Below are 27,562 nucleotides of genomic sequence, written 5' to 3' on the forward strand. Positions count from 1 at the left end.
TTTTTTTTTGTAGTTTTAATATTAATTCGCTTAAGGGTTATGAGAAAGCAGAATAGTGTTTCCACAGTTTTATTTTAGTATAATATATAATAAACAATATACATAACATACAATTAAAAAAATCAAGCTACAAGAGCACTGGCTGTAGAACTTTCATATTTCCAATTTGGCGGCAGAGATCCTTTCGCTTTATAGTAACGTGCCAGCCTGTGAATTCTCGATTCGACAAGAATCAAACGGAATTTACTGTCCTTGTCCTTGCGATTTCGCTCCAAATGTTTACGGACAGCGACTGCCTTTTTGATTAAATAATACAAATCTTCCGGTAGATCTGGGGCCAAGCCCATGCTTTTCACAATACGCAGGATCTTATTTCCTGTACGGAATCGTACTTGGGCAACGCCATGCGAGTCACGTAGTATGACACCTGCAAGTATACAACACAAATTTTCTTATTTTTCTTCATTTTAATGATTTAATTTTATAATTTTATTTTAATAATTTATCCAGTAATTACTTATTATGAATTGACAAATTATCATATTATTATCAAACACACTTATTTTTGAATTATATTATATTTATATATATTAATTATATTTATTATACATTATTGTTTGTTAAAAAAGTCAAATTGCAGAATCCAAAATCTGTTGAATAGTTTGCTTTTACATGTTCTAATCTTCTCAAATTAATAAAACATATATATCTTCTATTTAATATTATAAATATATTATTAATATTACCAATTTGAGATGGAGTATGTCCTTTCTTTGCTAATTTGTAGATAAGTTCTTTACAGTCTTCTGGTGTCAATTTCAACCAAGTTGGTACACTTCTTCGATAAGGAAGAGCGGATTGGGATATACCCTTTCTAAAAAAAATAATAAATGCATTAGGTTTCAGTTTTTAGCATCATAAAGATATTTTTAATATAACTGTATTATAATAAACAAGTTTAATTTTGATTTAATTTGATAACTAACATATATATAAAGTATTAGAAATAAGATTTCTCACATAAAATTGTTGTAAAAAATTGCAAAGAGATAATAGAGAGAACATTTGTCATTTTCTTTCTTGTACGGGATTTATAATAAAATGTTTGTACATATGTGTATATATATATATATATATATACATACATAAAATGCATTAGTCCAATCTAAGATCAATGTGTGTGCTTATATTAGTAAAGAAAGTGCAGTTTTTCAATTATTGTGTTGTCAACTATGTGTCTGTCAAATAGATTGATGCTATAATAGATTTATACACACACATTCACATAAAAGATTATATTCTCAAAAAATCGACATATTTAATTCAAGCAAGTTATATTGTTTTAAAAAATTCTAATTATTAAAATGCTCGATGATTACATGCAATCTAGATAATAAATCGAAGAATAAAGATTTATTTATAAGCGCGAAAGGTAGAAGTTACAAGCACGTGGTCACCGATATGTATATCGTTTCGACGCGCGCGATGGTGCTGTTAAAACTGCAAACACTACAATGTCGTAAATGAATAATTTTAGCGAAGAAATAAACATATCGTTACCCATGTGAGTGCATACGACCCATCTTGATTAACTTTTTCGGAAGAACGAGAAACGAGAGTAATGCGATTTCGCGACTAAATGCTTATGCCATATACTACATATTCGATAACATCTGTAGATAGCATAGTCATATGCATTAAATATATGCAAGAATATCAACCAATCACAGTCCTTAAAATACAATGTCAGACTATAGTCGATATCTAATAAGAGATGTTATTTCATGGAGAAAAATGTATCCAGCAAGAAACATACATAAGCAAATGTCATACGATTGGCTTTTCTAAACTTTTAAAATTCTCTATATTCAATAGCCAATTGCATAACATTGTATAATTATGTCTATCTGTATTTTCTTGTTGTGTATAGAAAATAGCATTGACAGCTGTCAGAATTAGAACATCTGTCTCTCTAAATATATATGATCAAATATAAAAAAAAGACAATATGTGAAATATATATGAAAAAATTAACCAATTACCAATATAAAGGACGTTGTATATTTATTATTATGTTATTGAAATGATGATGATAGTGTGATAAAGTTGGAACGTCCTGTATTTATAGCGTCTTCCAAATTTGAAAATTTAGATATTTCTGTTACACGAAAGTTTAAATTTCAAACTTTTTATTTAAACATATATTTTTATTTTAGAAGAAAAACAAATTGATATCGATTGTACCGATAGTGTTTATTCCACTTTGCCACGTAAATTGTTTATGGTTTGTTATTATAACAGCAAAGCATGTAAGAATAGACGATTCTTGTAGAATATCGTTATTTATTGCGGACGATATCGAAGCAAGAGGATGTTGACGACTCCAAAAAGAAAAGGTGGCCTATTTTTAGCTTCATCCCTTTGCGATGGACTTGAAGACAATAATATAAGGCAAGAGATAATTGACAAGAAATTTTCAGAATTGTATTGTTTTAAAGATTTCTAGGAAGATAAAATTAACTTACAAATTTTTCATCTACTTACAATTTCTTATTAGGCAAGTGGTGACTCTTCTGTTAAATAAAGATGCAGATCCCAATATCTTAATTCCAACGCATGGAGTAACTCCATTTCATTTAGTTATTGGAAATGATTCAGAAGAATTTGCAGAAGAAGTTACCAAGTTATTCTTACGTCATGGGGGCAATCCCAATGTGAGGTATGATAAATAAATCTAGATTATAATAATGTTGTAATTTAATGCAAATATGTGAATGTAATAATAATTCCAGATCAAATGATGGAATGACTCCGGTTCACGTAGCAGCAGCTTGGGGAAGAATAAATATATTAAAGTTACTTTTAGCAAATGGTGGTGATCCATTGTGTTTGGACAATGATGGACGTAGTCCATTTCACTATGCCTTTGATGGAAAGTATTTCAAAGCTGTGACATTACTCTCAAATTATTGTGAGGACATTCAAGATGAGGATGACAAGCCAAAATATAGTATGGCGCTTGGTAAGGGGGTTTCTTTCAAATACTTAATTCTTGAATAATCATTAAATTACTTATAATCTTTATTGTTTGTATGTTGCAGATAAAGTTTTAATTACTAATGGAGACATTGTTGCTGAATATGTTGCATCAAAAGACACAGTATCAAATTTAGATAATATAACAATGAAGAATTTGCTTACTGATTGTAAGTCCAATTCTTCCTCAGTTATTGTAAACTTGAATGATGTATCAAATGTACATAATATTATTGAAACTAAATGTGAACTATCAAACAATCTAGATGAATATTTCTCTAGAGCTACTAATATGATGACTACTCAATTGCAGAATAATCATGTAGTGACTGATAAAAAAGAAATGTCAAATCATTCATTCATTGATCTCGATTTTGACTTTGCAAATCTACATCTTTCTGATGTCATGCAAAAAGAAAAGTGTCTTGTTAGTCAAATCATTAATCATCTCTCATCATCATTAGCAAGTGATTGTACTATTAACGAGACTTTGCATAACTGCAAAAGTAACAAACGCGAGAAAAGTGATTTTGACATGCCATTTGAACTAAAGAAGAATGAAGGAGCACATTATAACCATAAATATTACAAAAATTTAAAGGATTATTTGTATAAATTACAGATCAATACTTCTAATGAAAACATCTTAAAACCTAATATTTCTAATGTGAAAGAACAAAATATATGTTCAAAATATAGCGCTCAAAATCCTTCTAGAAAACAGCATAAAAAAAATTCTAATGACATTCCTGTAACACCATCTTATATCTTGGATAATTCTATTGTTAGTATGTCACCAAACTTTAACACACCTAATCATAGAAAGAGAAAAAATACTGCGAAGACGCCGTTAACACCATCGTATATTAACAATGACCCTATTGTTAGTAAGTCGCCCAATTTTACAACACCAGTTTGCACAACTGGGAAGAGAAATCCAGCAAAGACATCACACGTCAATGAATATTTTTCCACAAACGTATTTAAGAAGTTTCGCGAGTGCACAATTCAAACGCAATATTCCGAACTTACTCGGCAGAAAAAACATATTGCACGATCAACGCCAAGAAGAAAGAAAAAATCGATATATAAAATTTATTCTGGTAAAAAAAGATTTGGTCCTTATCGATATGAAAGCGATGTCACTTCTGATGAATTTACTGCTGATAATAAATTAAAACCAGTTGATTTGAATAAAACAATATTTTCGGAGGAGGCTGAAGATATTCGTTATGATATCATGGACACAAGTAGTGAATATTCATTATTAAATGTTAAAGAATCTTCGAAAACAAGATTTTTGCAAAATCATTGTAACAATTGCATGATAACAAAGTTAGATAAGGGAAGATATGATGAAGAAGATAACAGTGAATCAAATCTTTTAAACAACAGCTTTAATCAAAAGGAAAAGGAAAACAAATCTATTAACAATTTTAAGGAATATATAAAATTTGAAAATTATCAAGTAAACACCAATTTTGTAACAGTTAGAAAAAATATATTTAAAATTGATAAGACATCGGAAATGACGAATGCTTTCATTAATAATATAAAATCTTCATATACAACTGAATCTGATATGCATACAGAAAATTTTATAGATTGTGTTGACTGTGATACCAAGAAATTATTGAATGAAGATCTGGACATGAGTATTAATAAGACTTGTAATTTACATGCAAAAAATTGGTGCAATAATGAGTTTCAAAAATCATATAAATTAAGTATAGAGAATAATTCATTGTCAATTATGAACTTACCTATACAATGTAAAAAACAAATTTATTTATTGGATTCTGAAAAATCATCTTCCTCGAGACTAGAGAATAACACTGATTTCAAGAAGATGGAGAATATGCCAAAAGTCAAAGATTTAGATATGTACAAAATTGAAAAAAACTCGTGAGTATAGCACAGTATTTCTTGATAATAGTATTTTTCAAAAGAGTACAATTTTTTACTTAAATAAAATATGAGTTGTAGGTCTGTGCTTTCATATGTTAGCACTCAAGAATATAAATATGAAGATCCAGAAGAAGGTGTAGTTTTATTAGAACGACGACTTTGTATTACACCATATAGGTGAGTTTACAATTATAATCTTAATCTTTCTCCAGATAATTTATATCAAATTAAATCATTGATATAATACATTAATAATCATTAAGATAAAGCTTATCAAACTTAATTTTATCAATTTTTCAGTACTTTAAGTGAAAATGAATGTGATGTCAAAAGCAAATTAATTATGTCTGGTAAGCAAGAATTTTATTGACATGTTATTATCAATTAAAATTATTATTTATAGGACACATTGGAAAATATCTTGTCTATATTATATTATTAGGTGCATCCAGTTCTCAAAATTTACCAGAGCTATTATTTATGGATGATGCTGCTCTTATACGAGAGCTTAGACAGCTTGGTGATCAACCTGGTCCAATCACTAATACAACTAGGCAGCTTTACCAAAGACGTCTTATGCGTTTAAAAAACGTTAGAGATGCTAATATTCCATCGATCTCGAACGTCCGAAACATCTCACAAAATCACACAGAACTGTATGATCGAATCAAGTCCCATTTAGAGTTTGGAGATTGGTTAAATCATGTTAATACATACAAAAGTCTGGAAAAGCATGTATTCCAAGAATTTGTATCGCCAGATCCATCTCGGAGGTGGCGCGAAGGCAGATCAAAAACATCTTTCAATTATTTGCTATTAGATCCGCGTATAACGCAGGATCTACCGAATCGTAGTGTTCATCTTGCAGAAGCTGAAGTTTGGTCGATCTTTCTTAACGCTATATTTTATATTGGCAAAGGCAAACGTTCCAGACCTTTCGATCATCTTTACGATGCATTTAAAACATGGGTTGGCAGTTCAACTATTACAAGTAAAAAAATTAAATGCATCCTCGATATATGGAACAATGATCATGGTGTGGTCTGTTTACATATTTTTCAAAATGTTATTCCCGTGGAAGCTTATACAAGAGAAGCTGCTATGATAGATGCAATAGGAAGAGAACATTTAGGTAATTGCAAGAGCGGCGAGTACTACGGCGTTGCAGCAACATGGAGCATGCAACAAAAACGGAAATTTGGAAGATATTTATTGTACAAAGCTTTGAAAATTTTTTTACAAGAGGGAGAAAGCCAACTTTTTCCTCAGCATTTATAAGGAAGTAATGAGATATGTGTAACAAGTCAATCAAATTTTAATCCTGGCACACTTTATCCATAGCAATGATATAAATATGGCAGCAAATTTTATTATATACAAATATTGATATACAGGTAGTAAAATGTGATTATTATTATTACTTCTGTCAATTAATTATGCCTTCAAATAATATCAAATATGCAATTTATAAAATAAATATATAAATGTATGTAAAATAATTTTATTAAACTGAAAAGCATGTCACAAGAGCATCATTCTAAGATGACATATATATTGTAATATAATAATAATTAAGCTCACACATCTTTATTTATTTCTAATTTGTATCTCTTTTTTATAAAAAAATTGTATGACGTTATACATGTATAAAAAAAAAATGGAACTATATCACAAATATATAAGCAATTAATGTACATGGACTACATGAAAATTATCTTTTTACAGCATTTATTTATATATTTCCTAAAAAATAACTACATGTATAAAGCAAATTTAAGGAAAAAGTACTTTTCTTTCAGCCAAGAAATTTTTGCAATTTCCTTTAAAAGATTACAAGTATGGTCTGTCAGGTTCGGTCTGTTTCGCTTTTTTGTCTCTGCTTCTAGGATACCATCTATGTTTGGTAGTGTATGTAATCTTTGCTAATTCATGCACAATCTCATTTTGCTTCTTTTTCCTAAAAACATCTGCAATGTCTTTTTCTCCGATACATAATACAGAATTATCTGGCTGCTCTTTAGGCAGGGGTAAGGAACATTCATATGGAAATTGTTTCTCTGGATGCCAACAGACAACCATTCTATCATCTTCCGTAAATATTACTGCTTCCGAAGGTAAAGTACTGTACTTGACATATCTTGCAGAATATATGCAAGCTCGAACCATGCGGAACGTAGGATTCATCTATTGTAAAAAAATCATAAGTATTAATGTTATATATTTTTTTATTCGCATCTTTTGCATTTTTATTTTAGATTAGCAATCAAAATCCATTTGTAAAAGAACTTATTAACATAGTTTTTTAAATATTTAAGCAATAATCCTTTTAATTCTCAATACCTTGATATGTATATGTGATTTAATATACTTTTACATATTCTCCTCGAGAAGAAACTCATGTAAATATTTGATTTTAACCTCATAAAATTCGTCGCATACGTAAAGCTTATATTTTTATTCAAATCTGCGACTCTCGAGAAAAGACGTTCTCCCATTGGATGTCATTGGATATTGAATAATCCAATCAAATGTCTTTATTTCTCTTTCTATTTTACAATTTATTTTAAATTTATAAAATGCACAGAAATTATTGTACAAAGTTAAAGAATTATGCGTTTCAGAAAATATCATAATAGAAAACGGAACAAAATAATCTTAAAATATATGTATTCTCAAAAATTCACATTTGTGTTGCGACATGAAAATTGCGAATAATCTCTTGTTGGTCATGTGTATCCGTACTGAAAACATATGATCTATGGATGACGAGCGGGGACGCGTATACGGCTGTATGATGTGTGCAACAGATTTTTCTATGTCGAGCCGATTTTTGATCTGCAGAAAAGATTATTTGAGAGAAGTATGATAACAGTGGAAAACGTATGTTCGAGTATTCCCGCTGGAATATTTCTGCGTTTCACCGAAACGTCGTAGAGGAAGATACTTCGCGAGGTCATTGTACTTTTCCAAGTTGTGCGACGATGCATGCAACATGTTCCTCCACGAATGATGCTGATCACCTTCCTCGTTCAGCGATCGACCTCGAACTCGTGTTACAATGTTGCAGCCGTCGATGAAGCTTCGCGGATCGCGCGATTCTTAATATTAAGCCGATCCGGACGAGTGTCCGTAGTTTATTGGACTGCATCAGCTGCGTAATTATTTTTCTCGCTCTCGGTGCTCCTCCGTGTTCGGAGGTGAATCGCCGCATTACATTTGACGTGAACGTGCGATAAACTAGAGCCGCAGGATGATAATGGGCGATCAGTTTCGCAAGGTGGAGCAGTATTCGCCAAAGTCTTCGCCGAGGGGCGCACGTTCCCCGGTTGTGTCTCGTCAAGATTCAACGGGAACGTTGAAGACAACTATTTCTCTGGGAAAGAACCCTTCTATCGTTCACAGTGGACCTTTTTACTTGATGAAAGAACCTCCAGGTAAATGGAAGAGTCACAAAAGAAAGGAGAAAAGGAACTTAAAATCAATATTTATTGGATATGCATAAGTTATATTAATTCTTTCTCTTTGTGCATACAAGATATATAATTTTGGAAGTATTTAAAGAAAAAAGATCATAAATTTATAAAGATAAATCTGTTACTCTTTTTTAGGGGAAAGTGAACTTACTGGAGCAACAAATTTAATGGCCTATTATGGTCTGGAACATTCCTATAGCAAATTTAGTGGTAAAAAACTCAAAGAACAACTATCATCTTTTTTACCAAACTTACCCGGTATTATAGATAAACCTGGACATCATGATAATAGGTAATTTGCATCATTTAAGAAGAATAATTGTAAATTTCAATTAATTTATGTTTTCTCTTTTTTCTTAAGCTCATTAAGATCAGTGATTGAGAAACCTCCGATAGGTGGAAAGGAGCTATTACCTTTGACGAGTGTGCAACTTGCTGGTTTTCGATTACATCCTGGCCCAGTAAGATATTTTTATTACATTTAAATATATACAGAATAGACCAAAATGGTAGTTGAAAAAACATTTTTTATACAGTTTTAACTGGTTATTTCAAAACCTATAGAACATACTATAATCATTTTGATCTTATTTGAAAGACAATTTAATTCTCTACAAATTTTGTTTTTGTTAAAAAACATTTATTTCCATGATATTGTGAAAATGTATAAAATAAGCATGATTTCAGACGTTTTTAAGCGCAAACTTTTTAAGGAAACATTTTTCGACTCCTTTATAGGAAACTTTGTTCAGAATTAAATTTCCTATAAAATCTCAAAATGTGGCCGAAACATTTGGGCCCACTCAGTACATATGTATATATAGAATATTGGAAAAAAACAAATTACTAAATATATGTAATATAATTTTTACAGTTACCAGAACAGTATAGATATGTTAATCAAGCTCCTCAGAGAAAACACAAGAATAAGCATAAGAAACATAAGCATAAGCCCGGGGAAGTGCTCAGTGGACAAGAGGTTGCGACGACGGATGTAGGTGGTTCCGATACGCACGAGAAGAAACACAAGAAGCAGAAGAGACACGACGAAGAGAAGGAGGCTAGGAAAAAACGAAAGAAGGAGAAAAAAAGAAAAAAACAAAAACATAGCCCCGAACATACCGGTAGCCTCACACCGTCTCAGCATTCGAATTCGTGATCTTTAATCTGCCCCTTCCAATTCATGCCAAATCTCTAATCGAAATCTCGAAGCGTCGATCGTCTCTGCGACTAAGATATACATATGTGCATATCTATTTTTTTTTATTTAGATGTAATAGATGTTGCTTGTTTTCAGTGTTAAGTGTGATGATATGAAAGAAGAGAAAATATGACGAAAATGTGCAAATTATAAATATATATAATATAAAATTGATATAAAATTATATATAATATAATGTATTTTTTTTGTTTGAAAGATTGCCTATAAGCCTGCTTCTAAAAAACGAAAAAAAATTTGTAGATGTCCTTATATTTTATGAAATGTTTTGCTCAATTTTTTTTAAATTTTATTCACAGTATGTAGTTTAATCGTTGCAATTGATATAGCATAATTTGTATAATTTTTTGAACTTGATATATATGTAATATTGTATGTATCATCTCTCTCTTTTCATAAATATCTATACATGTATATTTATGTATTCAAAAGATGCCTATATTAGTAAAATAGAGTGTAAAATATGAACATGTATAAAATAGCAGTCATGCACAGGATATATCAATTCACAGATTAGTTTGCATATGCGTTATAGTTTGTACGACGTTATATCGTAACGATTAAACTAAAATGTAAATATATTTGTTATAAAAAAAGTAAGGAGAAAAGATACCACTCAATATTTGTTTACGAAATCCATAGGAAAACTTACAATTTCTATGATTATTTAAATTTAAATGTAATATTTATAATGTAAAGGAACAATATATATATATATATATATATATATATATATATATATATATAAAATTAAAGTGATCAATTTTGCGACAATAACTGATATGTTTTTTTGAGGTTTTAACTACGTTATATTTCTATTGTTTTCCCCTTTATTAATTTAAATATTAATATATGATTAAACAATATTTACACATATATATATTTTTTTATGATAAAAATTTATAAGATTTTATGGTAAAATAATATCTAGAAATTAACTTTAAAGTTTAAATTCGCAAATTATTTTATTTAATTTTGGACAATACATCTACTGTAAAATTTAATTTTCAATATTAGAATGATTTGACAGAAGTAAATGCAATTTTAAAATAAAATTTTTTCTATGTGTTTTTATTTTAATTTATATCAATGTGTAAATCTAATCTATTTTCGATTTAATATCCATCTCTAAAAGAATCGAAGATGAAGAATCGAGAATCGCTGTATCGTTCTAATCGTAAATACGTTGAACATATGGTTTCAAATCTGCGTCTTTCAAAACGAAGTTCTGTCATTAGAATTCGCGTTGCATGAATAGTTTATTATTTTTATAGGATTTAGAGATATTTTAATACAGATATGCAACGTAATATACTCCGAGCGTCAAATTTCCAGCTGTTGCAGAGACGCTTCTTCAAGAAATATCATGTCAGGGTTAGATTTGCGCCCAGCCCCACTGGTAATCAACAAACATTATGAAATCATTTTCTCTTGAAGTGATAAATTAGATTTAGTCTTATTGTTTAAAGAACTGATATTCAGATATTGAATATCAATTTTCATTCACATGTTCTAGGGCATTTACACTTAGGAGGATTACGTACTGCGTTGTATAATTATTTGTTTGCACGTAGCAACGATGGTACCTTTGTTCTGAGAATTGAAGACACTGATCAGACAAGAACAATTCCTGGGGCTGTAGAGAAACTGCAGGATGATTTGCTATGGGCAGGAATTATTCCTGACGAGGATCCTACCAGAGGTGGTCCAACTGGTCCCTATGTGCAATCATCACGACTTGAATTATACAAGTATGTATTTAAATAGTGAAATAAAACGAGAAATGGTCATTAGTTTTATTTTTCAAATTTTTATAGGGAACAGGTGCTTAAACTCTTAAACAATAAGTCTGCCTACTATTGTTTTTGCACAGAGACAAGACTGAACTTATTAAGAAAGGAAGCAATAAAGCGTGGGCAAATACCTAAATATGATAACAGGTGTCAGCATTTTAGTAAAGATGAAGTAAAAGAAATGTTCAAGAAGAACTTACCATATTGCATCAGATTTAAGGTATCTTTTAAGTTTTTTTTAAAACATTATTTGACAAATTAAAAGTTTTTAAAATATTATTGCTTGTGGTTAAATATTTCAGTTATCGTCCACACCAAAACCCTTTTACGATATGGTTTATGGAGATGTATTGCATGATATTACCAAGTCTGAAGGGGATCCAATTATTGTAAAATCAGATGGCTATCCTACTTACCATTTTGCAAATGTGATTGATGATCATTTTATGGAGATTTCTCATGTCTTACGGGGTGTTGAATGGCAAGTTTCCACACCCAAGCATATTATGCTTTATAAGTATGTAGCTTTACTTAAAATAATTACATATTCACATATTTTAGTTTTTAATTTAATTTATATTTAAAATTTTTTTTCAAGTTTTTAAATTTTAAATAATGTAATTATAAATAAGCATATTTGATAAATTTCATCCATTACAGTGCATTTGGTTGGAATCCTCCCATGTATGGGCATTTACCTTTAATATTAAATGCAAATGGATCCAAATTATCAAAGAGACAAGGTGACATAAAGATCGAGTCATTTAGGGAACAGGGTATTTTTCCATTAGCATTATTGAACTATGTGGTAAGCGCTGGTGGTGGTTTTCATAAAGAACAGCAAAATCAAGATCTTTACAGTTATCAGGAATTAATTAAAAAGGTATAAATATCGATAGAAAAATCTTTATTTTTGCATAAAAATTTTTGTATGCATTACAATAAAATTCTTATTTATACATTATATTATTTATTTATATGTATTCTGTTTTTCATTACAGTTTGATATTAATAAATTAAAAATAAGTTCTGGCAAACTTAAGCCTGAAAAATTATTAGAATTTAATAAATTGGAAATTGCAAATTTACTGAAGAACGAGAAGAATCATAAATTTCTAATTGAGCGGGTTAAAAGATTAGTATTAAAAACATTTTCTGAAAGGTATAAGTTTAATTTCACATAAAATAGTTAGTATTATCCCTCTCCCTCTATTTTTTTCAGAAGACATTTAATTATATTATTTTTATTTTAGAAAAGATGATGGAAGTTTGCAGTTAGATGATTATCACATAATAAGCACATTAAAATGGTCGCAAAATAGGATATCAACACTCAATGATCTTGTCAAAGAGGAGCTTGCATTTTTATGGATTATTCCAAATATTGCTTCTGTGCCAAACATTGAACAAACTGCATGCTCAAGTATTGATATATTTCTTTATACAAAAATTTATTCTAAATTAATTCTATTTAAATTTATATGTTACTATTGTATTATTTTAGATGCAATTAAACTATTAAATGCAGAATTAGTTAAAATAGATGCAAGCAATTACAAGACAGATTGGATGATCTCATATCTGAGAGACTTTGCTGAAAAGCATAAAATTCCATTTACTGCTTTGATGAAAATTCTGAGAAGCCTTTTAAGTGGCTTAAAGGTAAATATAGCTCATATAAATTTCTTCCCATTGTAGGAAAAAAATATTAATATGTGCACAATATATATAAATTTTTGCACAGGTTGGACCACCCGTTGCTGAAATGATGGAAATTTTAGGAAAGGATAGAACATTGTTACGATTACAGCGCTGTGTTTCCTGAGAATTTACATTATATATTATTTAATTAAAGATTGTGATCATACTTTCTATTGATGGTAAGATACATCCGAAATAGATCTGTGATTAAATCTATATGTTTTTACAGAAGGCATACATCAAAAACGGTTATGCAAATGTAATATATATTATTCGGTGTAATATTATTAAAATATCTTCCACAAATAATTGCATTTTATTGCTGGAAATTATAAAAACAATTTGCAATTCTGACATAATCAATGGATCTGTCAATCAAGTGATACTCTAGTCAAGCATTTTTTGTATATAATTTAAAATAATTAATAAAATAATATTTTAATATATTTATGGAAGATATATAAATAATGTGCGAAAGATCCGAGAACAGCTACAATATTAGTATTTCATAATATTACTATTTATCAAGACATGCTTTACAATCTTTAAATATATATATATATAATTAGTCAAGAAAATATTTATAAACTTTGAAATGAGTGGAACTTTTTAAGATTTAATTTTATTATAGAATATTGATTTTTGATACAGTGAATAGTTCTTGTATAATATCTTCATTTCATATATATATATATATATATATATATATATATATATATATATATATATATATATATGTAATGTAATATATTATTTATAATAACACTTGCATAAGTACAAAAAGATTATATATAATAAACATAGAAATAATACATAATTATTTTAACAAAACACATGTATAAAGTGCATGTATACAATTTGAACACATTTATTCTTAAATAGCTTTTTTGATGTATTACTATGCTCTTCTTTTACATAACAGGATTTATAATACATATCAAATATTGGCATAATGTATTTGATTTTAACATTGTAGTCACTAAAATAAAATCTGATAATATCATAGAGACAAAAATATGCTTTATAATGCTCTTTGATATATAATAATAAAAGTAAAAGATTTTTTCACATAGTGTGTGCAAATTTGTATAATTGAAGATGTATACTATAAAAAAAAGGCTACTTATCCAATAAAAGGCTATTAAAAGCTAGTACTTATTAATATCTTTATAAATCCTGTTATTATATCAAGATATTGCTTGAGAAAAATTTTGCCAATTATTATTATATCAGGTAATATAATAATTATTCGGACTATTTGAATATAATAATTTAAAGTTTTATGATATTATTATAAAACCCATTTTCATAAAAATCTAAACTTGTGCTCATGTATAAGATCTGTTTTTAAAACTTAACAAATGTTTTTTTTATATAAATCTCATTAAAAAATCTTTACAATAAAATGTTTTATATAAAATATTTTATATGTATCTCTCGGGGAAAGCATTCAATCAGTAAATATAATAAAACTGATGCAAACAAATTTTGAATATTATTTAATGAAGAATAAATTATTTAATGAAGTATATATCCTATTTAAGTATAAACGCTATTCTCAGTGCAATTCAAGACTAATAGTATAAATATTCGTTTTCAAAAAATTAAAATTCTAAGTCGAAGTACTTGACATAGATCGATTCACGTTCTTATGTACTCATAAGCTTATAATGCAAGATCTTAATGTAAAAAGAAATGATACAATAAAACCTTACGATACAATTAAAATAATTATATTGCTAATATTTGAGTAAATTATATGTTAATATTATAGACAATAACTTTTCATATTATAGATTAAGAGTCTTTATCACAGTAGTTTTAGATTTATTTTATAATATACTTATGGTCCTATTCTGTAAACAGAAAACTTTGTTACCTATTTCGGATGTCTTTATCGTGATTTGTCTATTATTAAGAATATTTCACACAATTCTAAAACTGTAAAATGTGTCAATTAATTATGTTTAAATATAGATATTTATATATCAATATATGTATGATTTTATAAAGAGATCAAAAACAATAATGATAAAATAAACAGCAAAAACAGGAAGATATTTATTTTAATTTTTCCAAGAAAATAGAAAAAGAAACTTTTAGAATTTTCTACATCTCTCTCGCGAAGAGTTCCAATATTAGTTCAAATATAATATTATTTCTAGAAATTGTTCGTTATATACAAACTCAAATATTTTTAAGTACTGATATCTTTGAAACGTGCATATAAAATATATATATATATATATATATATATATATATATATATATATATATATATATTTTATATGCACGTTTCAAAGATATTATTTAATTAAGCCAAAATAGTTATGTATAAAAAGGAAACAAAAAAAATTAGTACATCCGATTGAAGCAATAAAGGAACAATTCACTGTATGAATACATATTTATAATTACTTGTTATAATAACACATTTTTTTGCATTAGAAGATTAAGCAGCTACACAAAATTTATCACAGATACAAAAGAGTAAAATGCTTTCAAAATCATATAATACATCTCAAGTGTGAAAAAAAAAATCGAAAAATATGATGCGCGTGATTTCTAGAAAACTACGAATACTATTCTTCTCCAACTTCCTTCAAAGAGACTTACTATTACTTACTTTGATTACATATACATTATTAATAATATAGTAAAATGGTATATTTTTTTCTAGGAACAATAATTGAATACGATTAAATACATTCGTTTTTATGTAACATACCTTTCCAATGTTTTAAATTGTGAGGTATGTATGTTATTAAATATTTTATTTTAATAAGTATACAAAACAACAATATGTGTGTATGTGTGTATTCATTATTTTGGAAAGGAATATCTTACAACAATATATTTTCGTGCGTATTATACACGATAATACGAGAGAGATTGTCAATTCTGTATATTAGAAATTTTACTACAGAAAATATCTCCGACGAATATACACAAGATAACATTTACAGAATTATCTCTAGATTTAAAAAGTAGTAGAAGACTAAGTAATAAGAATTGACAAGTATTATATAAATAAACATGGAGATTATTCAAAAGATCAATTTTAAGGAGACATGAATGTTATCTCTAATTTATTAATTTTATTTATATTATTTTTTAAATTGATTTTTTTTAGACGTTCAATAAATTATCTCTAGAAGATATATATTATAACGAAATAATTCAATTATATAAAGTTCAGTGTTATAATATTATATTTAAACGTTATAATTTCGATTAAAATTTTTAATTTTTCTCCCCCCCTTTCGCAAAAAGGTATTAGATTGTATAAATTAAAAATCATCGAATGTAATATTATCCTACATAATACTGCATTACATTATTGTATTGCAACAATGTTATCTATTAAGATGCGAAGTTTTGTTGCATGACTGTAACGACGTAAATTTTGTATAGTTATATAAAAAAAATATTTTTATATATAGATATATATGTATATGTATAAATATTGCGCGTTAGCGAAGTTTCGTATTTCTAAAATAACAATAAAAAAAGCATAATACGCAATTAATGCCATATCATTCATATACAGTACATGTAACAGTATATATGACTGTATTCCTTGTCTGTATGTAAGATTAGTGAATCTAGAGTAGGCACTTTTGTCCTTTTAGATATATGTATTGGAATGTAAAGAAAATTTTGTTAACTCGTAAATAACTTGGTTTTAAATCCGTTAACATGTTTTATATTACAAGTTATTATATAAAAGAGAAAGATAAGTGAATCGTAGTGCGTTAATATCAGACCTGTGGCGAATTTGTAGTTGAACATTGTCAATAAAGAATTTATATTTTCTCTGTATTACAATAATTTATATTTATCTCTGCGTAATTGTTTTTAGTGTGTACTCACAGTTTGATTCTACTTTGTTTTAAGTTTGTCAGTTAATCGAGTTTTACTTTCTATTTACTTTTATGTTAATGACATGTTTTATCGCATAAACTAAATATGCTCATCTGTGAGAATTACTCTCTGTATATAAGAAGTATAATAATCGAGATTCTTCGATTATTACAGAATAACAAAACAAAAAATGAATAAAAAAAAAACGGCTATTAACGTAACAAAAAAATTACATCTCCTTTATCAATAGCAAAATATTTGATTATTGCTGATAGAAGATTATGCAAATGATAGCACAGTGGTTATATATGTATACGTTACGTTTAAAAATAATTATATAAAAATAGATAAATATTTATAACTGAGATTATATGCGTAAGAAAATGAAGACTAGCTTTATAAGGCAAGAAGTTCACAAGCAAAAGCTATCTGCAAGTTGTTACCTACAAACCCGGAAGAAGAAAGTATTTTTATGTATCATATACATTTAATAATGTTGTTAAAACTACTATAATGTGTGCATTTTGCATCTCTAGGTCTTTTCTTAATTATCGTGTTTATTGCCATAAGAGAAGATATATGTAGAATCACTTTCATATGCATCTTGGCCCAGACATTGCTTTTCAAACTAATTATTAACATCATCAAACAATCGAAAAAGTCACAAATCTGTGTATATAATTACAAGATATCTATACATCCGTATATATTTATATTGCACACTACATCGGTAGCTCGACAAAGCTCGACTTTATATTATATATAAAAGACAATCAGAATAAACCAAAAGAATTAAAAATTACACATGTTAAATAATTAATTTTTCTACGTCAGAGATAATAGGAAACGCTTCTTCAAGAATGTAGTACTCGCAGGTTTAAGATACTTATGCCGCGTAAGATGAATTTCGAACGAAATACACGCAATAGTTGTTAAATATATGTATGCCCGAGATGTTGTAAATTTTTTTATTCTAGGATAGTCCGTAATGTAAAAAAATTACTATTTTACAAGAATTATCTATTCCGTATATATGTGTGTAGTTTATACGGAATCTTTTTCGTCATGGATTCGTCTTACCTCAGTAAGAGAGAGTGAAGGGAAAATTCATCCCCTTGGGAGATGTGACATATTTCATATTTTGTACTATATATATGTATATATATATATATGTGTGTGCATCTGTGTGCGTGTGTGTGTGTGTGTATATATAAATAGAATTGCGCTATAAATTTGTCGATGAGACAACAAATTCATTTTTTTGCTTCCTTTTATCATAATTTTAAGTATAAAGTAAATATTTGGCACAGGCAAAAAGTGATTTTCTTCTACGACAATGTTAAAGGATACAATTCTATCGTAATTTTTATCGCTTAACATTGTCTTTTTTTTAAATATTTTAATATTTTAGTATCATTCGCGTATCGGAAATTGCATATTTTAATTAACGTTTTAGGGTAAGAATATAATAATCTATCTATCTTGTTCTACGAATTATTATGAAAGCTCTTTTTGTCAAACATGTAATTCTAAATTTTATCTTCTCTGTTATCGATTTATTATAGTTGCATATAGTTTGGAATGATGCGTTGAAGATACTCTCTTTTGCTACTGTGTCAAACACTATCTAGATATCTATATAATTACTTACGCAATCCTGTTTTTGGCTTCGGAACGTGTAAAACTTAACGTCTCTATGTGAACGTAACTCGTAAATTCAATTGTTGAGGTCATTGATGGCTTGCAAGATGCGTTTAACGTGCCCCACCTTGGTGATGCCCAGCTCTTTTAGATCACGACGGGCTAGCGTTAGCAGTTCCCTGCCGCGTATGTCGTGGGACACGAATCTGTCGGCGTACTCTCCCAATTGCAGATTCTCTAACCAGGTGCACACCTCCTGTACGTCCCATGTAGTAACTTGATCTCGCGCCGGATGACCCACGGCGCCCGAGTTGCCGGCGAAACGACGGAACTTTAACCAGAACAACCCTCGATGACGATTTTTTTTATCTCCCTGCAGATCCAGAGTTCGAGACGCCGGTTAGTACACGATGTTAGTCAGATTAGTAGTAAAGCGACACGCTATTTTATATACGACATATGTTAGAGACATGCTAATCATATGCACAGGTGGAGAATTGCACTCGGACTTATATGGGATTTGTCAAGCACACAAAGTAGCTCTCTCTCTTTCTCTCTCGAATGGTCTATGTGGTCGCGATCGAATGATTTAACATATTCGCGCAAATATATTTCCGGTATATATTAATAAGAGAGACATGAGATATTCCATTATATATTTATTGCTATATTATTCAGCGAGATTCACACACATATACATCCGCTACAAAATACATTTCTCATGAGGTTTATATAAAATCACGAAAGTTCCCCTCTCGTAGTTATAGTGCTAATTAAACAGTGCAACGACTTCTCAACAAAATCATGAGAAACAGCGGAAGCGCGCGATGACAAAAGCAAAAGTTAAATGGTGCATACTGTTACTCCTGCTAATATAAACTGAATAGATGCGCAGCGTCGACTAAAATCACTAAATATCGCATAATATATATTACGTGTTTCGCTGTTGATTATAATAAGGAGAGACTAGAATAATAAGCATACAAATAGGTAAATAAAAACATCTAAATGGAGCAATCTATCTCTCAGCAGATATAACATGCACGCACGACACATACACACGTGTACAAAAATAATCTGCATCATATCTCGCTACATTGCAAAACTAAGTCGCTAATTCTAATTTCTCTAACGTCATAAGCATTAAGACTTAAAAGCGTATTACCAGCATTGGGATTGAGCACTCAATCAATCCGAAATAAAGCATAGGATAATTTATTAATTATCGTTTGTAAACAACATTTATATGCATAATGAATTGTACAGTTCTCTCGAGAAGGAGAGAGAATTGTAAATATTCTCGTGTTTAATGTTTGTAAAGAGAGGTGCTTTCATAATATTATATCCAACTAGCTAGTTCCCAAAATTTATTACCAAATGTTAAAAGAATCTTTCAAAATGTACTCTAATGAGATGAAATATTGGACATGAGTAAAATATGATATAATAAAGTAACGAAAAATTTTATCATCAATCTTAACAATGTATTAATATATTTCGCTCGATTTTAGTAATTTCGTGAAAAATTAAGTGCTAGGAATGTAAGTAGAAAAATCTGTATCTCCCAAAATACATATAAATCTAATTTTCTAAATTCTGTTTAAAAACAAACAGCTAATTTACGAGAAACAAAGTTTTCTTTACAAGTACTAATTTTAGTAAGTGTATATATATATATATATATATATATATATATATATATATATATATATATATATATATACATATATATATATATACTGTGCTCTCTCAATTAAATATATAATAAATATCACACAATGTAAACTCTTTATCACAATGCAAAATATGACAGAAATATGAGAATAGAATTTATTTTATCTTTAAAGAATTAATCTCGAATAGCATTACATAAAACATAAGAAAGAACTATACCTGATCGTCTGCGGGAGCGTTTTGCAAGTAAACCAGTCCTGTCCCTCTTTCATCAAAAGTACATTTTCGTAATTCTTGTTCCATATTAGCTAAAGATATAGATAGCTTGTTTTCCAAATCCTCTCGTAATCTCTGCATTTTATACACAAAAAGATAAATGTCAATTTAATAAATTTAAAGTACTACATACACTACTGTTATTACTACTATACATACTACTTATTACACAGTGAAATGATATTTAACCCACCATACCCACCAAATTGTGAGCTTTATCACGTAGCAACTCGCAAGATTCTTCATATAATTGTCTCGCACTTGATACCAATTCAGTTACCATAGGTCTCAACCTCGTCTATTGATAAATAAACAAATATAAACAAGAGAATTTATCATAATGTCTTTCTATTCCTCGATTTTTTACGTAAATTATATTACTTACCCCTTGTAAGATTTTACCGTCCGGATGCACTTGTTCAAGCGCATTTGCTGTACGCAAGGCGACTTGATACAGATCTGGCTCGAGGCTCGGATGAGATATAATCAATAATTTTACCCACTTAACAAGGGTCGTCACTGCTTCAATAAAATTGAATAGAATAATGAGTTCTTCATCGTTCAACTGAGGCGGTTTATTACATATCGGCAAATGCGCTTTGGATTGCGATTGCGATGTACTGCTTAGAGTAGAAGTGGATTGAGTTACGGCGCTTAACGTGTTGCGCTGCTTCTCTTCCCATGCTCTTAACGAAGTTTCAAGCGCCTGAGATGTAAAATATTTTCGATTACTCGCAATAACCAAAATTTTTTTTTCTTATTGAGAAACCGCTAAATAGACACTTACCCTATTTCTATAAAGCATTTGCATGCGATTTTTATGTATAATCCTTATAATACCGGGTGGTTGAACCCAAGCCTCACCATCGACCTGTATCGGAACACCTTCCTCCCCTAGGATGTTAATCTGGACCGTCTGGCACTGAGCTATTCTATGATGTTGCAAGTTAATAAGTCGCGAAGCGGCCATTTGAACGGACCCAAAGACCGCTACCACTTCCAGTATGCGATCGTCAAATGACGGTGCCAAAAATAAATCTCCTTCCTTCGTACCACCCCAAAAGTTCGTACCGCCCATAAAGCTTTCATTCAAAAAGAAAATTTTACATTAATTATTATAATATAATTAAATATTGTATATAGATGTATCTATTGTTTTTCTTTTGCATGTACCTTGGTATATTTAGCACAACGATTCCTTGTAAAGAAGGTAACGGTATCCTTTGACCATCGCATTCCAATTGCACTCTTTGCTCAAGATTCTTATAAGTTTTTTGTAGCCATTGTTTAGATCCCAAGACGCCATACCACATATAATTTTTAGCGCGCGACCGACATTTTTCAGGATGCTCTTCCCTCTTATTGTGAAAATCGAGACTGATTTTTGCATCTATGCCAATTCCAAAATAATTGTTCATGACACATCGTTCAAAGTAGCCCTCCCTGTAGAATTCATAATAAAATTGATCATGTCATGATTATATATATGTAGACTAATTACATGATAATGTGTATGATTTACATTAATGATTCATCCGGATCCATTAATGGCGATACTGCTGCACACAGAGCATCCGCGTTTGCCAGTAACGCTTGACTGATAAGGCCAGCTCCACCGCTCACATCTGCAAGCACGTTTACAAAAAACAAAATAATGATATAAGTAAATAATTATATTATAACATACGAGATTATATTTCGATATTGCATCTTTGGCTTACTTGGCCACATTGGCAATCGAACTAGAGGATTTATTATTGGAAGTTTCTTCACATCCTCCGTTTTGTCGACAGATTTTGCTCTTTCGTGACGCAAGCTCATGCTCGAACCACCTAGACGAGCAGTAGTAGCTGCCAATGTCACAACTTCCGTTGCTTTCAACAAGCTGCCGCTACTGATACGCCGTGTAGCTTGCGGAGAAAAACCCGATTCGGGCAGTTCCACGCTTACTGAGTCATATAGAAATGTGATCAATATATATATCAAACATATAATTGTCATACTAATGATATAACAACTGAGGTTGAACTTACATCTCTCCATACTACTGCCGCTACTGTATTGTTTATCATGTGGATCTAGGTTGTAATTCAAATTAAGTTTCTGATGGCTTTCAATCGACAACGACGGACTTGGTGGATCAACGATAACGCTAATCTGTGGTGGAAAGTTTATAGAACATTTCTCGTTGGCCTGCGTGTTGTCCGACAAGACGGTAAAGCAGCATACTGGACTTAGCAAATCAGACACTTTCTCTTTTTCAACATTATCAAATGGCGGATTGGCAGATACTATATTCGTTTCAATAGGTTGCAGCGATTTAGTTCCCGACACACGTACGCATGTCGTCAAACCGTCAATTTTATATTTATTTAGCATTCCCTGCTAATAAAAAGTACATTAATTTTATACGTTTAATTTCACAAAAAAAAAACTGAAACACTTTAATATTGTTTACCTCTTTATCCATTTTTATATTTCTCGTCTTGAAAGACTGCCTTGCAATGTCATTCCCTTCATTGAATTGAGCTAAACCGCAAGATCTTCGCGATTCCTCGATTTCTAAGCCCTCTCTAACAGAATCGTATTTCTCGCCCATTGTCGCGCTGATCACGTCCTGTCCAAGGGAGCTCAAATCCTCTAAGCCACTTTCCGAATGTTGTGTCTCCGTAGAAAGTTTGTCGGAATTATCCGGCGAGTCAATGTGCCCAATCTCCGAACTTTCCGATCTCTTGGTGGAATCAAATATATCACTGTCTATATGTCCTGAAAAGTGTGAGAGAAATTATCTAATAATTAGATATGACACACATGCAAAGCAAGCGTTCTTACAATCTTTCATATTGGCGAAGAATTCACCTACCGATTTCACTTTCGCTATTTCGAATGGTGTAACTTCTGGAATCCAATGTTTCAGAAACCATACTGTCTGTACTAATGATGCTATTAGTACAGCTACCTCTTTCCAGTTTGACTTTCGCGGATTTTTGCGCGTGCTGTGGCGAGATATTTCTAGAATGAAGCGAATCTGTGTCAGGAGAAACGATAGTGTCTTGTATGGTGGTCGCGTCGTCTGATGGTGTACTTGTGTCTAAAGTGGTCTTTGTCACGGTGATTGGAATGTCGGAGACAGGTTCTATTTGCGTATGTTCGGACGATAGGAAATTATTGTTAATAGCAGCTATTTGCGCTTCTTGTTGACAGCCGGCAGTCTGTGCTGCGGGAGAATCAAAACTGAAAACTCTAAAATTAAAATAAGATACACATATAACTTTGACCAGATACTATAATGATGTACCGTCGAATTAAATCGAATTAGAAAAAATTACCCTTGTGGTATGTTTTCGCTGTTTCGTCTGCTATCAGCGAAACCGTCGGGCGCAGGGAGAGTAAGTAATTCTTCTGGTTGCGAATCCCTTCTTAAATCCGGCATCGGGCTTAAAGATGCCACGTTAGGAGTAGGACTCGGGCAAGGTGATATCTCTACACTGCTACAGGATTCTAGAGTTGGCATTAAACTGATATTGTCGGATGTCTGGTCTGTTTGTAATAAGCCAGGAATATCCAAATGTTGCTTTTTATCTAAATTATCTATTTTAAGAACACAAGTTAAAGAAAGAATGCACAAATCATTATCCTCATCATAAACTAAAAAACTTACTTGTTGCAATATTCATCGACGAATTATCGGATGTTATAGTAATATTTGGCATCTTGTTACCTTGCTTCTCATCCGAGGGATCGTTCTGTTCATCGACGGCCGATTCTGTATGTTCCACTAATCTCCTGATAGCTCTCTTCAAGCTGTTTGCTCTAAATAAAGCATTGAAATATATATCTCTCATTCTATATTTTAATACAATATTATAAACAATAGGCGTTGTATATATACCTAGACATCACAACGTCTCTCTCCATATAACATTTTCTTTTTCTGACTTTTTTTAAATTCGTCATTTCCTTCTCTGGCTTTTCTAAAGCACCTTTTTCTTGGTTGCTGTTCAAAGTTTCAGTATTTAGAGTGCCAATGTCAGTTTCTTCTACGTTATCAAATAAATAGTTCTCCTCTTTTGATAATGTCTGCAATAATAAGTCAAGTTTTTGGTGAAGAGTTTCGCATTTTTCTCCCAATTGTTGGTCCCCTGTGTTTAGACTGGCTTCCAGTATGTGTGTTGCAAAATCTTTCACTGTTTCACATAAAACTCTGCAAAAAAAGATCACTGATTAAAAATTTTGCATAATTTTATAATTGCATATATACACATATGTGATGAAAATTACTCACTTGGCACTAGATATAACTACGCTCTCTTGATCGGATTGCAAAATGTTTGTTATATGAGCAAGAACGCTGTCCTCATACTGATGAGCTACACTCGATTTTATAGCCGGATCGGGCTGATGCAGAGTCACTTTGTGACATGGCAGAGATATGCTGCGTTCATACGTCATAATGCTCCATCGATCCAACATCTTTGTGCCCGCTTTTTCGTACTTTTCCAATAGCTGAGGTAAATGCGTGTCATCGTCGCACGATGCTCCCCAGCCTAATACGCGTGCTAAGTCATTTCCCGTTCCTAAAGGTAGTACTCCAACCTGACATTGCTTCTGCAAATTTTGAAAACATAAATCAGCATGTTTTGTTATAAATAATTAATGTTTTCTATAATAATTTTTTTATCTAAATTAGAAAGATGAATTAATCATGCATTTTCACACTTACCATCTGTAAATAAAGTTAAGAAAGCTTCGCACATAAAGAAGCTTAAAGCACACACATCAGTTTCATCTGGAATAAAATCATAAAAGAGACACGCCATGCAATGTATAATCAAAAACATAAAAAGATTAATACCATTGGCTGCAAAATTATAAATCTAAATCATAGTACTGTATTTAATAATATTGTATTGTAAAGAAATATATATGTTAAAATAATTTACAATGCTATTTTACATTTCTATGCGCACATAATGCAGAGAAAAGTATCGCTACACTAAGTTGCTATGCAAAGAAATAAATATGCTTAAAGTATGATGCAATTTTGCAGATGGAGCATAATTAGACTCGAGAAAAAATGATAGTTGAGTTAAAAAATCATGCACTAAAAGAGATAAATAAATAAAATTCGCGATTGTAAGATACTCACGTGCATTCCAAGTCGATCGATTTCCGAAAGCACCCATCCCACCGATCCATCTCCACTGCACACTAGTATCCGGAACGGGTCAAAGTGACGGAACAGTCTTAGTCTAAAAGAAAAAAAAATATAATTTATATATTAGATATATCCCTAAAAGAACAAATTTCAGATCATTGATTGTTATTGACAAGGATTTGCTTACCCTGGACCTGGTCCTCCTTTTATAAGGTCGAACACTTGTGCGGGATTCAGTAATTGTTTAAATCTCCTAAGAAACTTAACACCTTGATTGTCACCAGATTTACTGTTTACAAATACTAAAAGTGGACTGCATCCCGTAGGTCTAACAGCTTCCCAAGCTTCATCACTACCTGATAATTCAATACACATAGTTTTATTACTGTAATAAAAATTTTCTGTTGTGTATTTATGTGCATATGTTAATCACACATATATACATTACATATGTAATTCACACATAAAATCATAGAATTATCACTTATAAAAGACAGGGAGTATAATTACCTATACTATGCAAAGCCGTAGGAGGCACTACACTGAGTTTAGCTGGTCCTAATGGACACTTGATACTTATGGCAGGTCTGCATGCTGTGTGTACAGTTGCTCTGCACCATAGACACCGCCAATCTTGAAGCCTATGAATAACATTGATTTTTGTAGTTGAACATTGTGTATTTTCTACGTAAACATGCACTGTAATATATATACCTAAGTACAGAGCCACATGTCTTTTCACAAACAAAACATTTTGAGGACACTGGTAAATTTCCCTCCATCCACTGATGTGGCATTGTGATGTTCTATAAAAGAGATTAACATAAAATTAAGCAACATTATGTAAAAAAAAATTCGTGTCATATTTATCAGATAATTATTTGATGTATTATTAAAATCCACAATTAAAATCATACATTTATTTGGTTATCAATTCTTATATAAAAATATTTTTAATTATAAGATTCTATGCACACACACCCCATCTTGGTCCTCAATGATATCTTTTCCAATGGATGCTAAAGTGGTCCACTTGCAATTGTTTATTGCTTTTGCACTACATCTTTTGTGAACTTTGTATTTACAGATTTCACAACTTAAACCATGGGAAGTAACCCCTAGAAAGTAATATTGTATTATATAATCACCATGTTTTAAATAATTTTATAAAAATTTTATTTATGAGAACATTGTTATAACAAAGAAATAACAATTTCTTACCATGCAGAGCATCTCTGCAAACATTGCAATACGTAGGTCTGGCATGATTAGTCGCATACCATTGATGATTACCTCCTAGTAACTCGGCAGTTCCAGGATCACCCTGAGGTCGATTCTCCACTGCTGTTCTTAGTGCATTCAACCACTCTTCCATGTCTTGTCTATTTTCACCACAGAAAACTAACGATCGAAGTGGAGTTATCACCTAATATATAAGAAATATATATTATATTAATTATCATATTCTATAATATTTATATTATTTTGAAAAGAATTCAAGCACAATGTCCAAAAATTTTAATTAAAAAAATATAACTATCTATAATATAATGGATTTTTTATTTCTATTTTAACATATATATTTTACTAGAATAATAATTAAAATATTGTGACAACTAAAACAAAACTGTCATCTCTTTAAAAAACAGGTATATTAAATTAACTTCAAGGAATTTATTTTTGTTGAATTGAAAAACAAACGTCTTTCAAAAACTAAAAAATTCATAAATTATCACTCAGATATTTTTTTAACTTATTTAATTCTTACATAGAGCACAAAAAGGATTGTTATTTAAATAATATTTAAAAATAAATAGCA

General features: G+C 30.2%; 6 protein-coding genes across 17 annotated transcripts in view; 3 read left to right on the top strand and 3 right to left on the bottom strand.

Moving 5' to 3' along the window:
* Positions 1-53: 53 nt before the first annotated feature.
* Positions 54-1,689, bottom strand: LOC126852797 (40S ribosomal protein S13). The gene is made up of 3 exons (XM_050597969.1): positions 1,561-1,689; positions 747-874; positions 54-427 (listed from the first exon to the last, which is right to left on the bottom strand). Exons 1-3 carry the CDS (start codon positions 1,581-1,583, stop codon positions 123-125), a joined length of 456 nt encoding a protein of 151 aa, XP_050453926.1. The 5' UTR covers positions 1,584-1,689; the 3' UTR covers positions 54-122.
* A 142-nt stretch (positions 1,690-1,831) lies between these two features.
* Positions 1,832-6,638, top strand: LOC126852774 (uncharacterized). The gene is made up of 7 exons (XM_050597925.1): positions 1,832-2,451; positions 2,558-2,719; positions 2,793-3,022; positions 3,102-4,941; positions 5,023-5,121; positions 5,245-5,294; positions 5,387-6,638. The coding sequence occupies exons 1-7, from the start codon at positions 2,372-2,374 to the stop codon at positions 6,220-6,222; spliced, it is 3,297 nt and encodes a 1,098-aa protein (XP_050453882.1). The 5' UTR covers positions 1,832-2,371; the 3' UTR covers positions 6,223-6,638.
* A 17-nt stretch (positions 6,639-6,655) lies between these two features.
* Positions 6,656-7,400, bottom strand: LOC126852798 (39S ribosomal protein L42, mitochondrial). The gene is made up of 2 exons (XM_050597970.1): positions 7,285-7,400; positions 6,656-7,128 (listed from the first exon to the last, which is right to left on the bottom strand). Exon 2 carries the CDS (start codon positions 7,126-7,128, stop codon positions 6,775-6,777), a length of 354 nt encoding a protein of 117 aa, XP_050453927.1. The 5' UTR covers positions 7,285-7,400; the 3' UTR covers positions 6,656-6,774.
* A 313-nt stretch (positions 7,401-7,713) lies between these two features.
* Positions 7,714-9,799, top strand: LOC126852795 (mediator of RNA polymerase II transcription subunit 19). Its single transcript, XM_050597966.1, has 4 exons — positions 7,714-8,378; positions 8,553-8,709; positions 8,779-8,878; positions 9,292-9,799. The coding sequence occupies exons 1-4, from the start codon at positions 8,195-8,197 to the stop codon at positions 9,574-9,576; spliced, it is 726 nt and encodes a 241-aa protein (XP_050453923.1). The 5' UTR covers positions 7,714-8,194; the 3' UTR covers positions 9,577-9,799.
* Positions 9,800-10,811: 1,012 nt separating this feature from the next.
* LOC126852781 (probable glutamate--tRNA ligase, mitochondrial) lies at positions 10,812-13,740 on the top strand. The gene is made up of 9 exons (XM_050597939.1): positions 10,812-11,035; positions 11,153-11,387; positions 11,454-11,649; positions 11,732-11,946; positions 12,090-12,312; positions 12,431-12,591; positions 12,683-12,852; positions 12,934-13,091; positions 13,174-13,740. The coding sequence occupies exons 1-9, from the start codon at positions 10,936-10,938 to the stop codon at positions 13,252-13,254; spliced, it is 1,539 nt and encodes a 512-aa protein (XP_050453896.1). The 5' UTR covers positions 10,812-10,935; the 3' UTR covers positions 13,255-13,740.
* A 1,672-nt stretch (positions 13,741-15,412) lies between these two features.
* The window catches only part of LOC126852624 (diacylglycerol kinase eta), a 30,995-nt gene continuing 18,845 nt past the window's right edge, over positions 15,413-27,562 (bottom strand). For 3 of the 12 annotated variants that reach the window (XM_050597584.1, XM_050597585.1, XM_050597577.1), the window contains exons 2-22: positions 26,965-27,169; positions 26,725-26,861; positions 26,458-26,549; positions 26,254-26,384; positions 25,931-26,099; positions 25,735-25,837; positions 24,871-25,193; positions 24,478-24,789; positions 24,247-24,398; positions 23,915-24,176; positions 23,449-23,828; positions 23,044-23,351; positions 22,619-22,970; positions 22,307-22,534; positions 22,108-22,210; positions 21,759-22,028; positions 21,373-21,667; positions 20,971-21,291; positions 20,779-20,883; positions 20,529-20,660; positions 15,413-19,008 (exon numbers count right to left, since the gene is read on the bottom strand). In XM_050597584.1, the coding sequence (XP_050453541.1) occupies positions 18,712-19,008; positions 20,529-20,660; positions 20,779-20,883; positions 20,971-21,291; positions 21,373-21,667; positions 21,759-22,028; positions 22,108-22,210; positions 22,307-22,534; positions 22,619-22,970; positions 23,044-23,351; positions 23,449-23,828; positions 23,915-24,176; positions 24,247-24,398; positions 24,478-24,789; positions 24,871-25,193; positions 25,735-25,837; positions 25,931-26,099; positions 26,254-26,384; positions 26,458-26,549; positions 26,725-26,861; positions 26,965-27,118 (4,626 nt within the window). In that variant the 5' untranslated portion in view covers positions 27,119-27,169 and the 3' untranslated portion in view covers positions 15,413-18,711. Of the gene's footprint in view, positions 19,009-20,528; positions 20,661-20,744; positions 20,884-20,970; positions 21,292-21,372; positions 21,668-21,758; positions 22,029-22,107; positions 22,211-22,306; positions 22,535-22,618; positions 22,971-23,043; positions 23,352-23,448; positions 23,829-23,914; positions 24,177-24,246; positions 24,399-24,477; positions 24,790-24,870; positions 25,194-25,308; positions 25,375-25,734; positions 25,838-25,930; positions 26,100-26,253; positions 26,385-26,457; positions 26,550-26,724; positions 26,862-26,964; positions 27,170-27,562 lie in introns of those variants that run through there. The other 9 variants (XM_050597580.1, XM_050597581.1, XM_050597578.1 and 6 more) reach the window with 9 other exon arrangements.

The sequence above is a fragment of the Cataglyphis hispanica genome, chromosome 11, assembly GCF_021464435.1.
Source record: "Cataglyphis hispanica isolate Lineage 1 chromosome 11, ULB_Chis1_1.0, whole genome shotgun sequence".
Lineage (NCBI taxonomy): Eukaryota > Metazoa > Arthropoda > Insecta > Hymenoptera > Formicidae > Cataglyphis > Cataglyphis hispanica.